The following is a 15,062-nucleotide window of genomic DNA, read 5'->3' on the forward strand; positions in this document are numbered from 1 at the left end:
AAGCAGAAGGGGATAAATTTGAGGTAGAGGAGGTGGTTGGAGCTATTGAAGTACTATGATAGCACTATCTTGTATCACCCTGGTAAGGCTAATGTACTGGCCGATGCTTTGAGTAGGAAGTTATCCAGTATGGGTAGCCTTGCCTATATTCCAATCAGTGAGAGACCGCTTGTTTTGGATGTTCAAGCTTTAGCCAATCAGTTCATGAGGTTGAATGTTTCTGAGCCCAACCACGTCATTAGTTGAGCGTATTAGAGATCGACATTATAATGATCCTCATTAGCTTGTCCTTAGAGACACAGTGCGGCACGGAGGTGACAAGCAGGTTACAATTAGAGATGATGGAGTTTTGAGGATGCAGGGTTGAGTTTGTGTACCTAATGTGGATGGACTTCATGAGTTGATTCTAGAAGAGGCACATAGTTCCCGGTATTCTATTCATCCGGTCGCCGCTAATATGTATTAGGATTTGCGGCGACATTATTGGTAGAGGATTATGAAGGAGGATATTGTTGTGTATGTAGCTCGGTGTTTGAATTGTCATCAAGTAAAGTATGAGCATCGAGACCTGGTGGTTTGCTTCAGCAGATTGAGATTCCTAAGTAGAAGTGGGAGCGTATCACTATGACTTCGTTGTTGGAATCCCACGGACTCAAAGGAAGTTCGATGCAGTGTGGGTTATTGTGGATAGGCTAATCAAGTCAGCGCATTTCATTCCTATGGTGGTTTCCTATTCCTCATAGCGGTTGGCCGAGATCTATATCTGAGAGATCGTTTGTCTTCATGGTGTAACGCAGTTTACCTTGCATTTCTGAAGGGTAGTACAGCATGAGTTGGGTACACGGGTCGAGTTGAGCACAACATTTCATCCTCAGACGAACAGGCAGTCCAAGTGTGCTATTCAAATTTTGGAAGATATACTTCGAGCATATGTTATTGACTTTGGAGGTTCTTGGGATCAGTTTTTGCCATTAGCGGAGTTTGCCTACAACAACAGTTACTAATCGAGCATCCAGATGGCTCCCTATGAGGCATTATATGTAGATGGTGTCGATCGCCGGTTGGGTGGTTTGAGCCGGGGGAGGCTTGGTTGTTGAGTATAGATTTAGTGCAGGACGCCTTGGATAAGGTTAAGATTATTTAGGATAGGCTTCATACAGCTCAGTCCAGGAAAAAGTGTTATGCCGACCGTAAGGTTCATGATGTGGCATTCATGGTCGGAGAGCGAGTGTTGCTTCGTGTGTCACCCATGAAGGGCGTGATGAGATTTGGGAAGAAAGGCAAGCTAAGCCCTAGGTTCATCGGGCCTTTTGAGATCCTTGATCAAGTGGGAGAGGTGGCTTATAGACTTGCGTTGCCGTCGAGTTTATTAGTTGTACATCCAGTGTTTCATGTGTCCATGCTTCGGAAGTATCGACTTCAGCACTGTCCAGTTGGACCAGGATTTGACCTACGAGGAGGAGCCATTAGCTATTCTAGACCGGGGTTCGTCAGTTGAGATCGAAGAGTTACCCTTCGGTTCGTGTGCAGTAGAGAGGCCAGCTTGTTGAGGCAGCTACCTGGAATCGGAGTCTGATATGCGGAGTAGATATCCCCTTCTTTTCACCTACTTCGATACCTTTCTATGTCCGTTCGAGGACGAACGGTTGTTTTAGAGGTGGAGAATGTGATGACCCAAAAAGTCATCTTTTGTTTTAGAAGTCAAATCTGTGTTCTGATGCCTTAATAACCTCCTTTTATCCTTTTTCGATTTGCGTGCACAATCCGGGCGTATATCTGAAAAGCCCTTATGTGAAATGTTTTTTAAAATAATTAATTTTGGCTTAAAAGGTAATTTTTGTTGACTTCGATCAACATTGTGGGTAAACGGACATGGACCCGTGTTCCGACGGTCCCGGAGGGTCCGTAGTAAAATATGGGACCTGGGCGTATGCCTTGAATCGAATTCCAAGTTCCCTAGCCCGAGAAATGGATTTTTGAAGAAAATTGTTAAGTGAAAAAAATATAATAATTTATGGAAATTGAATAGTGTTGGAACTTGATGGTATCGGGCCCGTATTTTGGTTCCAAAGCCCAGTAGAGGTCCATTATAATATTTAAACCTTATCTATAAAATTTGGTGAGAAACAGAAGTAATTTGACGTGATTCAGACCTTTGGTTGAGAAAATAGGAAGTTTGAACTATCTTGAAAATTTCATGAGTTTTGGTGTTAAATTCGTAGTTTAAGAAGTTATTTTGGTAATTTGATCGCATGAACAAGTTCGTATGATATTTTTAGACTTGTATGCATGTTTGGTTTGGAGCCCCGAGGGCTCGGGTGAGTTTTGGATAGGCCACGGAGTATTTTGAACCTTATGGAAATTTTCTGGTATTGCAGGTCTTCAGACTTCGCATTTGCAAAGTTTGGATCGCAAATGCAAGCACCGCAATTGCGAAGAATTATCGCATTTGTGATGATTGGGCAGGGCAGGGGACCTTCGCATTTGCAAAGTTCATCGTCGCAAATGCGACTTGAACAGTGGCCGCAATTGCGAACATCTGTTCGCATTTGTGAAGGCATCAGGTTAGGCCAATATTCGCATTTGCGAAGTATTGGTCGTATTTGCGAACCTGTGATTACAAATGCGATACCTGCAACTGTTCAAAAACAAGTTTGACGGGATTTTCACTTCACTTCTCAAATTTTCAAATCCTAAGCTCCCATAGGTGATTTTCTAAAGAAGAGTTCTTCCCCAAATCATAGGTAAACAACTTCTAACTCATTTCCTTCAATCTATTTCATCTTTTTACAAGATTTCTTCACAAAATCTAAGGATTTTTCATGGGAAATTGGGTATTTTTGGGTAGAATTTGGAAATTTTGAAATTTGGGGATTTAGACCTCAAATTGATGTCAGATTCCAAAACCAATTATATATACGGTCTCGGGGGTGAATGGGTAATCAAGTTTTGATCCTAATTTCAAGTTTTGACCAAGCGGGCCCGGGGTCAGGTTTTGACTTTTTGGGGAAAATATTGGGAAACCTAAAATTAAGCATTGGAATTGATTTCTGTAGCATTTATTGATGTTGCTAAGTTAATTATAACTAGATATAAGAGGATTGGAAGTGGAATTGAGAGGTAAAGCGGTAATTGAGGTTTGATTGTGGCTGTGGAATCGAGGCAAGTGTTATGGCTAACCTTTAGCTTGAGGGATTAGGTATTGTTTGCCCTATTTGCTACTTGTTAGTTGTTTAGTGTGACATATAGGTGTGGTGACGAGTATCTATACGTCGTTGTCGGCTCATAGCATGCGAGTGAGTTCTATACTTGTGACAGTTGCGTTTCTTTATACATATATGTCCGGCTTAAGCTAGTTATTGTTCATGTAAACAGGTTTACTATGTTGTTCCTGGTTTGGATATTGGTTGTGTATTGGCTCAAGTTTGGTATTTCTATTGTGAAATTAAATGATGAAAAAATGTTGTTTGATTCTGATGCCCTTGCCGGGTTGTTATTTCTGTTGTTGTTATGGTGAGGAAGCGTGTTATAGCATGAAGGGTGATGCCATGCACGTTTATATTATTCATATGGTGAGGAAGAGTGATAAAGCACGAAGGATGATGCCGTGCACGTTAACATTTATATCTATGCATATGGTGAGGAAGAGATAAAGCACGAAGGGTGATGTCGTGTACATTTCTATTATTCAAATGGTGAGGAAGAGTGATGAAGCACGAAGGGTGATTCCATGCACATTTATATTTCTATTATTCATATGGAGAAGAAGAGTGATAAAGCACGAAGGGTGATGCCGTGCACATTTCTATCATTTATTGCATGGTGAGGATTGAGGGTAAAAGCACGAAGGGTGATGTCGTGCATTTTTTTGTTTGGTGTGATTATTTGTTGTTATCGGTTCAAGTGCATTAATTATTTAATTTCTGTTATTACTGTGATTCCTTATTCTGGTACCCCCATAGCATGTTGCCCCTTCCCGTTAATTTTTGTTTAGCTTCTATTATTGTCATTCTGTTAGTATATTGTTTAACTGCACAGGTTTATGTTGTTTGTCGTGTCTTAGCCTCACCACTACTTCGCTGAGGTTAGGCTTGGCACTTACCAGTACATGGGGTCGGTTGTACTGATACTGTACTCTGAACTTTCTGTGCAGATCCCGGTACTAGACCATACTGATCATAGCTCGAGGTTGCTGACTTCAATCCACCCGGTACCCAGGTAGTCCTGCAGGCGTCCGCAGGCCCTGGCATCCCCTTCTATCTTATTTCATTTCTATTTTATCTACTTTCGAGACAGATGTATATTTTTCGTTCAAACCATTATTTGTAGTATTCATAGACTGTTCGTGAGTTGTGACACCAGTTCTGGGTGGAATTTATTATAGTATTCGTTATTAGTATAAAGATAATCTTTAAACTGTGTTCTTCCGCATTTATTTCCGCTGATTCACTTTTGTTAACTTTTAATTGTTAAAAGATAAAGGAAAAAGTTGAAATATTCCGTAACGTTGGCTTGCCTAGCGGGTATAATGTTAGGCGCCATCACGGTCCCGACGGTGGGAAATTCGGATCGCGACATTTATATCTCAATTTTGAGGATGTTTGGTGAAGATTAGACTTGATTTTGGCTTAATTTCATATTGAGACTAGAAGAATAAGACATGACATAACATATACTTACGAAATTATATTTAAGTTGTATTATAGTTGTATGTAAATTATATTCTGTTGTAGTTATATATATTTTATTTGAATATAGTATGAAAGTTAAAAATTTGTTGTACATATTATGTATGAATCATTATGAAATTTGTATTTAAGTTATAAATGCTATCTTTTTACACAAAGTTATTGATATGTATCAAAATTGTATTAAAAAGGATTTTTGATTGAAATTTTCGAGAGGAAGAAGAACACACCACATACAAAATATATACAAATCATATACAAAAGACATTGTATAAAATTTGTATGAAAATTATATTTAAGTTGTATGATGTTGTAGTTTTATTTAACCGGGTAAAAATGATGTATGAAAGTTGTAGATAAGTTATAAAAAAGATGTATACTATATAATTAGTCGTATAAATCTGTTTTTAGTTTATATATTGTTATAGTTGTATCAATTTCATATCAAAATTAAATATTCCGGCATTTAACTTGTCTTGTTTAGGTTCCAAATAAAGCCATTAGTAGCTCACTAAAAATCCTTGTATAGTTTTGAAGGCATACATACTCTCCAAATACAAATACATAGACGATAATCGCAATGATTACTATGGGTGAAAAGCATTACGACCATGATTTATGATCGCACCCTTGCATTAATTCGTGGGAATAGTTTAGGACACAAGAATATTTTCGAGCATTTAAAACAAATAAGTTTCATCCTCTTCAAAAAGCACTGATGTGCTCTTTGCAATCTCAACATTAGCATGAAACTAGGTGACTAAGAAACCTATTCTTCTTCAGGAGTGGCATAAGATATAGTCCAAGACACTAAAAGATTCAGCTGTTGTTGTTGCCATTCATATCTCCAGTTTTAGCTTCTTCATTAGCACTGTATTTCCCTTCTTCCACCACTTGTGATTTATTCTTCTATCTGGCAACTTTGTGTGAGTACTTAGCAAAAGCAATAGAAAGTGCTGACTTGACAGTTAATTTGGGTCCTTTCTGTTAGATCTAATTTTAATGATGAAAATAATATATTTGCTCTTTGTATAGGAACTCTTGGATAGCTTTCAAGATTGGCGAAATCAATCAGCAATGATCAAGGAACGTATGGATTGATATACAAGATAGTCGGAATATATCAGAAGAGATCAAGGAAAAGAGATGTGATTAAAAGAAGAAGAAATCAATCAGAAGATGCTGACGGGATCAAGAGATGCGATTAAAGGAAGAAGAAATCAATCAAAAGATACTGACGGGATCAATCAAGGCTAAAATAAAGGAATCAAATAAATCAAGATCTCGCTGAATATTCAATCAAGTGTCTAAATATGGAGGATCAAGATTCCGGGTTCAAAAGAGCCGTTGCAGAACAGCTTTATTCTTGGAAAGAATCAATCTCTTTCCAAGGATCAAATCTCTTGGTTGGCAAATCTTTCCAGAAATCAAGCCTCTCTTAGAGTATTTAAACTTGTAATCAGACCTTAGTAAATATACTTTGATCGAACCAAATACCCTCTCTTTGTTCCACTGTAAATAAACATTGTAGCTCTCTAAGACCTACTATGTAACAAGTTAGAGAAGAAAGAGAGAACAACACTGGTGAGACATTGTATCAAAAGAGACGAGTGAAATAGGAACTGAGCTATCACATCATTCTCCTTGTACTCGAAGAAATTCATTCACTAAAGAGAACTCCTTTGCAACCCAAGAGGACTGGACTAGGATTCATATTGAATCTGAACCGGTATAAAAATTCTGGTGTCTTTACTTCCTGCATTTAATTTCAGCATCTTATATTCTGTTGTTACTACTGTCAGCTTATTACATCTAGTCGACTAATTGAAAGACTAGTCAACTAACAAGAATTAAGTTTAAAAATAAACAATACCCCCCCCCCCCCTCTTGTACTTTCAATTGGTATCAGAGCAAGGCTCGCATTTTTCTTTTGCTTAACAGCTCGTGAGAAAAGATCATGTCAAATCAAGTTATCGTAGGAGCTCTTTTAGAGGAAGGAACTTCACAAGTTAGGCCACCATACTTCAATGGACAACATTTCTCCTACTGGAAAGTGCGTATGGAGATATATGCAAAGGCATATGACGTTAAAGTTTGGAGAGTCATCAAAAAGGGGAATTATCCTCTGCTAGCTGTCGCTCAACCACTTGTTGATCCTGAAGATATAGATTCCTATACAAATGATCAAATGGCAGTGGTAGAAGTTAATAATAAAGCGAGAAACCTGCTTTATAATGCCATAAGTGGTAAAGAGTATGAGAAAATCTCTAGCTGCGACACATCCAAAGAGATGTGGGACAAGCTTGAAGTAACATACGAAGGAACCAGCAAGGTAAAGGAAACACATATCAACATGTTGGTTCGTGATTATGAACTATTTTCAATAAAAGAAGGAGAGTCTATTGAAGAGATGTTTTCCAGATTCAGCAAAATAATTAGCGATCTAAAAGCCTTCGACAAACCATATACAAGTGGTGATCAAGTTAGAAAATTTCTCAGAAGCCTACCAACTACTTGGCAGACCAAAGTAGTCACACTTGAATCTTAAGATCTAAATAAGTTATCCTATGATGAAATACGAGGAGAACTCATAGCCTTTGAAAAGACACATCTCAAGAAGACAAATCAAGAAGAAAAAAAGAAAACAGACGCATTTAAGGCCTCAACTGAAATAGCTGAAAATGATATTGATGATGATCCTGAAGCCCTTCTAGAAGGGATTGCTATGTTGTCAAGAAACTTGGATGGTTTAATGAGAATATTCAGTAATACAAGGAGAGGAAGAATTCCACCTAGGCGATCCAGACAATACAACGAACATGACAAGAATGATCGAAAATGCTATGAGTGTGGAAGATTTGGACACATTCAAGCTGAGTGCCCAAATCTAAAAAGGAAAATTTCTAGAGGCTTTAACAAGAACAAATCTTTTGGAAGTTGGAGCGATGAAAATAGTTCAGAACACGAAGAGATAGAAAATCTTTGCTTCATAACGATTCTAGAAAATGAGACAAACAAATCCTCAAGATGTTGGACGGATGAGGACATTTCAGATGACGAATGCAAAGATAACAATGAGAACTGTTTCATGGCACGAGGTGAAATAAGCGAGGTAAGATCTTATAACTGTGAAAGATGCAATGAATTGCAGGATATTCTTGATTTAACTTTGAAAGAGTCTCAAAAAATGATGAATGAGCTTAAGAGACTAAATAAAGAAGCAAAAGACTAGAAGCTCAAACATGAAGTATGTGAAATTAAAAAAGAAGTACTTCAAGAAGAGTTTGAAGAATTGCAAATGCAACTCAATGGCATACACAAATCCACCAGTCATAGTTTTGTCAGGTTAAACCAGGCAACTTATAAGTCAACTGGAAAAAGACCAATTAGAACAGAGTCCACTAGTACTAACACTAATGAAAGACCTACAAATGGGTCAGGAGTTTGGGTTTGGAAACCAAAAAACAATTCTGAACCTAGTAATACTAACCCCCCACCCCACCCACCCAGGACCCAAGCAAGCTTGGGTACCTAAAAGAAAGTAATCACTATGTTTTGTAGGAACACCATAGAGTAAGCTGCAAAGGAAAATGATACTTAGATAGTGCGTGTTCCAGTCACATGACAGGTGATAAAAACCTGTTCAAAATTGTTACAAAAATTGATGGAGGAAGCATTAAGTTTGGAGATGACTCAAAAGGAAAGATAATCGGTACTGGAATAATTCCTTTCACTAACAACTGTGATATTACTAAATTTGATCTCGTTGATGGACTTAACTATAATATCTTGAGCATAAGTCAACTATGTGACTCAAGATATGAGGTCAATTTTAAGAAAACAGGCTATGCTATTGAAGATGAGACAGGTAAAATAGTCATCCCAGGTAAAAGGTATGGAATGTTTACATTCTTGATGGTTTTGAAAGGATAGATGGTCACATTTGTTTAACATCCATGTTTATGGCATAGGAAACTTGATCATGCAAGCATGCATTTGATAGAAAAATTGTTCAAGCATGAGTTAGTTATTGGTCTACCCAAACTGAATTTTCTAGAACACATATCTATGATGCCTGTCAAATAGGAAGACAAACCAGAAATTCTTTCAAAAATAAAGATGTATCTATTTCTAAACCTCTGCAATTGCTTCATATAGATTTATTTGGCCTACTAGAACTACTAGTATAGGAGGAAAAAGATATGCTTTTGTTATTGTTGATTGTTCACGTTTCGCTTGGGTGATTTTCTTATCTCATAAAGATGAAGCATTGAAAATTTTGAGATCTTCTGCAAAAAGGTTGAAAGAGAAAAGGGATATCTGATTACAACAATCCAGAGTGATCATGGAGGAGAATTTGAAAGCAGAGCATTTGAAGACTTCTGTAATGATCAGGGATATACTCATAACTTCTCTGTACCACGATCACCTCAACAAAATGGAGTTGTTGAAAGAAAAAACAGAACCCTCCAAGATATGGCAAGAACTATGTTACTAGATCATTCATCGCCAAATCACTTCTGGGCAGAAGGTGTAAGTACAACATGTCACATTCTCAACCGATGTCTCATAAGGCCCATTCTGAAGAAGACTCCTTATGAACTATGGAAAGGTAAACGGTCTAATATCAGTTACTTTTATCCCTTTGGAAGTAAGTGTTTTATTCACAATAATAGTAAGGACAATCTTGGAAAATTTGATACAAGAAGTGATGAAGGTATTTTTTTGGGCTACTCATTAAATAGTAGATCTTTTAAGAGTCTATAATAAATGCACATTATATGTGGAAGAATCTGTACATGTTATATTCAATGAAAATAACCCCTCGGTCAAAAAAGGAATTACTGCAGGTGATGAAGATCAAGCTCAAGAAATTCAGGAGACAAGAGAATCTCAAGAGTCAATTGATAAATCTGATGCTACAATAGAGTCAACTAATGAAATTAGCAGCAGTGTACCAGATCATCTAAAGGAGTCGACTACTAATTTAGTTTATCCAAATGAATGGAGAAGCGAACCTAAATATCTTCAAAAATTTATCATAGGGGATCCGAATGAAGGAATGAAACTAGGGGAGCTCTCAAAAAGAAAGCAAACATAGCATTAATCTCTCATGTTGAACCAAAGAAGATAGAGAAAGCTCTAAAAGACTCAAGTTGGGTACAAGTAATGCAGGAAGAGTTAGATCAATTTGGCAAAATTCAAGTGTGGAAACTGATACCCAAACCTGAAAATGTTTCAGTAATTAGAACAAAGTGGGTTTTCAGAAATAAATTTAATAAGGATGGAAAGGTTGTAAGGAACAAAGCCAGATTAGTTGCTCAAGGATATTTACAATAGGAAAGAGTCGACTATGACAAAACTTTTGCTCCAGTAGCTCGTCTGGAGTCTATACGAATCCTTCTAGCATATGCATCGTTTAAGGGATTCAAGTTGTTTCAAATGGATGTCAAAAGTGGTTTCTTGAACGGATTTATTGAGGAAGAAGTATACGTGAAGCAACCTCTTGGGTTTGTAGATTCAAAGTTTCCCTACCATGTATATAAGCTAACCAAAGCATTATATGGACTAAAGCAAGCTCCACCAGCATGTATGATAGACTTAGTTCATTTCTTATTGATCATGGCTTTACAAGAGGTAAAGTAGACACTACCCTATTTATTAAAAGATCATCAGAAGGTAATCTCATTATTCAGATTTATGTTGATGATATTATATTTGGTAGTCCTAACACTCTTATGTGCAAGGAATTTTCAAATCTTATGCAAAGTGAATTCGAAATGAGCATGATGGGAGAGCTAAAATTTTTCCTTGGACTTCAAATCCAACAATCTGAAGAAGGAACGTTTATATGTCAGACCAAATACACAAAGGAACTGATTCAAAAATTTGGCATGAGCAATGTTAAAGCCATTGGCACACCAATGAGTTCTTCAACAAGTCTAGACAAAAATGAACATGGAATCCATGTTGATAAAACTAAGTATCATGGAATGATTGGTTCACTATTTTATCTGACTACAAGTCGACCGGATATTATGTTTAGTGTCTGTAAATGTGACAGGCTTCAGTCAGCTCCTAAGGAATCACATCTTGCTGCAGTAAAGAGAATCATTCGATATCTTATTGGAACTGTCTCTCATGAACTATGGTATCCTCGCTCTAACTCTTTTAAATTAGAAGGTTTTTAGATGTTGATCTTCCAGGTGATACGGAAGATAGAAAAAGCATAAGTAGTACATGTCGATTACTTGGAAAAGCATTGATATCCTAGAACAGTAAAAAACAAACATCAGTTGCATTATCTACCACTGAAGCTGAATACATCGCTATTGGACAATGTTGTGCACAATTATTGTGGATGTACCATCAACTTGGTGACTATGAATTTTCTTTTAAACCTATACAAATTTTCTGTGATAATTCAAGTGTTATATGTCTCTCTAAAAATTCTGTTCATTACTCTAGGGCAAAGCATATAGATATCAAACATCACTTCATTAGAGATCATGTTCTTAAGGGAAATATAGAAATATCTTTTGTTGGAACAACTGATCAACTAGCGGATATTTTTACCAAGCCTTTGTTAGAAGAAAGATTTTGTTCACTAAGAAAATTTCTCGGCATTATTTGCATTAATAGTCAAAATTAGGACCTATGTGCCAGCTATTTAATTATGTATTTAAAATAGTCTATATACAACAACAACAACAACAACAACAACAACGACCCAGTGAAATCATTAATTACGCCTCTGTTTTCCCTCCTTTTTCCTCTCTTTTCACATCAGTCACAGAGTTCAAAGAAGGAAAACCAATCATCGCGTTTGATCAACTGACGCCTTTTCCTTTTCTGTACTCAACCGTCAGAAAACCCCTTTTATGTTGTCCTCTTATATCAATCTCCATCGTATTTATCGCCTTCATACCCTTCTCCAAAATCATGCTCAACCACCAACCTCCTACAATGGCTAAAAACATCCAAAAATCCCTCTGCCTTCACTAGAAATATCACCCGCTCCAAGGGAAAACCCCCTTCTCAACCCCTGAACAGGTAGACCTAGGGTCCGATCACTCTGAGGGGTTTGCCTCTTCTCAGGCAAATTTCTCTGATCATTCTCAACCCTTAGGAGAAAAAGCCCTTGGTAAAATACCCATGGAAGAACCCTATGTCTCCTCCACTCCAAAGAAATAAAAAGTTGACCTTTCCAGTTCTCTTGAGTCGAAACTCAATTTCTGGGATTATCCAAATAGGGACTTCTTTCTTTCCCTAAAAGACAAGCCTATTGCTCAGGGAAGGGTAGTCAACCTTGATGACATGGAAGCCCTAAACTGTAAGGTAAAGGACCTTTTCGTTTATCAAGGGTGGTCGAAGTTCTTTTCTGTTCCCCCACCTAAAGTCTATGAACCCCTAGTGAGAATGTTCTATGCGAATCTTTGTTCTAGTAGGTCTGATAAGTTGGAGTCCTTAGTACTAGGAAAGCGTATTGTTCTTGACTTTTCCATGTTTGATTCGATTTTTCAGTGGAAGTGTTCTGGTTTCCCTATGCTTTTTAAAAATTCCTGGCCCGATGATTTTGAAATTTCCTTTGATCAAGCCAAAAAATGTATTGTTGAGTGTCCATCTGAATCCCTTCCAAACCAGCTAGGTCCTAGTGATGTTAGTTTTGAAACTCATATTCTAGCCCACATTGTGGCAACCACTCTGCTTCCTCGTACTGGCTCTTTTTCCACCTTCTCTCTACGAGACACTTTTCTAGTGTATTGCCTTGTGACCAAACTCAAAATCAAACTGTTCTCCTGGGTCATTAATTCCATGATTGAAAGTGCAGAAGTTCCCACTAGTCTACCCTATGGAATGGCCATCACCCACATTTTGGGAGCTCACAATATTTCCATCTCTGCATACTCCTTTACCACTGTTTCAAAATCATACAACTCCAGAGCCTTTGCAAGTATGGGGTATGTGTGTGTGAAGGGTTCATGGGTCAAGAAACAAGAAAGTGATGTCGAGATTGCTCATACAAGCTCCAAGCCCAAACCTTCTGCTTCCCATCCTAGCCTTAGTGACTCTGACCTTGCTGAGAAAATTAGCACCATTGGCAATCAACTCTCTTCAATCAAGGATCTTCTCATTTCCACCCAGTCCACTGTTGGTACCATTCATGCTATCTCCAAGGAAACAGGGTCTGATGTCTCCAAGATACGGGTTGCGGTTCTCAGAGTAAGGGAAAACGCTGTCAAGGCTTTCAAGGAGGTTCATGATAGGCTTGATGAAATGAGTGTCTCAGCCAACGCCAGCTTTGATCGACTAAAAGGGGCCATCTGCAACACTCTTACCTATTTTCTACATCGTTAGTGTGGAAGTTTAAGACAATATTTTTTGTCGTGCTGTTTTTGGATTGAGATGTCGGCCGGTGGATAATTTTTTTCTTTCTTTTGTTATGTTCTAACTCTATCAGTACATTCTGCTATGGATTCCGTTTATGCATGTCATTTTGTAATTCTCTCTTTGTTGATGTCAAAAAGGGGGAGAAAAGATATATGTATTCTGTGCATAATAAGTCGATCATTGCACTCCTTGAGGGGGAGTCACAGATCCTGAAGAAGTCGACTACATGAGCCTCAAGCTACTCACTAAAAGACATGGTTAACTGCTCCTATTGAGGGGGAGCAAACTACAGGGAAGTCAACTGATATTTATACATATATTATTTTGTCATCATCAAAAAAGGGGAGATTGTTAGATCTAATTTTAATGATAAAAATAATATATTTGCTCTTTGTATAAGAACTCTTGGATAGCTTTCAAGATTGGCGAAATCAATCGGCAATGATCAAGGAACGTATGGATTAATATACAAGATTGACGGAATATATCAGAAGACATCAAGGAAAAGAGACGCGATTAAAGGAAGAAGAAATCAATCAGAAGATACTGACGGGATCAAGAGACGCGATCAAAGGAAAAAGAAATCAATTAGAAGATACTGACGAGATCAATCAACGCTAAACTAAAGGAATCAAATAAATCAAGATCTCGCTGAATATTCAATTAAGTGTCTAAATATGGAGGATCAAGATTCCGGGTTCAAAAGAGCTGTTGCAGAACAGCTTTATTCTTGGAAAGAATCAATCTCTTTTCAAGGATCAAATCTCTTGAGTTGGCAAATCTTTCCAGAATTTAAGCCTCTCTCAAAATATTTAAATTTGTAATCACAACTTAGCAAATATACTTTGATCGAACCAAACACCCTCTCTTTGTTCTACTGCGAACAAACATTGTAGCTCTCTAAGACCTACTGTGTAACAAGTTAGAAAAGAAAGAGAACAACACTGGTGATGCATCGTATCAAAAGAGACGAGTGATATAGGAACTAAGCTATCACATCATTCTCCTTGTACTCGAAGAAACGCATTTACTAAAGAGAACTCTCTTGCAACCCAAGGGGACTGGACTAGGATTCTGGTGTCTTTAATTAATTCTTACATTTAATTGCAGCATCTTATATTCTGTTGTTACTACTGTTAGCTTATTACATCTAATCGACTAATTGAAAAACTAATCAACTAACAGCAATTAAATTTAAAAATAAATAATTCATCCCCTCTTGTACTTTCACTTTCTTCTCAAAATTTTTGTATCCCTAACTTCCTTCTCATCTTCTCTTGTGCTGCTGGAGCCAGGATGAGATTCATTAGCAACTGAAGTTTCTGGAACACATTGCCATTTTGGCACTTCTCGTTCGAAAGGTTCATGAAAAGTGTCGTACATAATACTACAGCTAAGGCACTATGGGAAAGGGGAGAGGAGAGAAAAAAGGAAAAGCGTGTAACTAAATCCCCTAATTTAAGGCATTAATAATAATCATATATGGAGAGAGATGGCAGAGAATAGGGAAAGAGGAGAGGAGAGAAAAAGGAAAAGGGTGTAACTAAATTCCCTAATTTAAGACACTAATAATTGATTGTATATAATTTGTAAGTAATCCTTGTGGATCTAGAATAATGCAGGCAGGGAGAGGTTGGGTGGTGGTGAAGATGATGGAAATAAGATGCGAGATTAGGATTCAACTTTATGAATTTTAAATTTTAAAACAATAAACTCTAAATGTTAATAACTGCATTATAAATTTAATATTTTTATATATCAAATAAATATTTTAACATAAATCTATTGTTTGAATAAAACCTGCTTAGTTAGATCAAATCCGTAGCTAGACTTTTAGCTCCATCCGTGAAAATGACTTGGTTGGCAATGAAAAATGATCTGTCTGCTATTTTCTGGCATAGGGTCCACCTTTGTGCTGTCACGGACGTAGACTTTTCAATTATGTAAGACGACTCGTGTTCCTCTTTCTCTCCAAGTCTTTTT

The 15,062-nt window shown here is 37.4% G+C and overlaps 1 protein-coding gene across 1 annotated transcript; it reads left to right on the forward strand.

The window, feature by feature from the left end:
* Positions 1–6,645: 6,645 nt before the first annotated feature.
* LOC142170434 (uncharacterized) lies at positions 6,646–9,789 on the forward strand. The gene is made up of 4 exons (XM_075232341.1): positions 6,646–7,170; positions 7,249–7,786; positions 8,317–8,556; positions 9,479–9,789. The coding sequence occupies exons 1-4, from the start codon at positions 6,646–6,648 to the stop codon at positions 9,787–9,789; spliced, it is 1,614 nt and encodes a 537-aa protein (XP_075088442.1).
* The last annotated feature ends 5,273 nt before the right edge of the window (positions 9,790–15,062 follow it).

Source organism: Nicotiana tabacum, chromosome 16 (assembly GCF_000715075.1).
Source record: "Nicotiana tabacum cultivar K326 chromosome 16, ASM71507v2, whole genome shotgun sequence".
In the NCBI taxonomy this organism is placed as follows: domain Eukaryota; kingdom Viridiplantae; phylum Streptophyta; class Magnoliopsida; order Solanales; family Solanaceae; genus Nicotiana; species Nicotiana tabacum.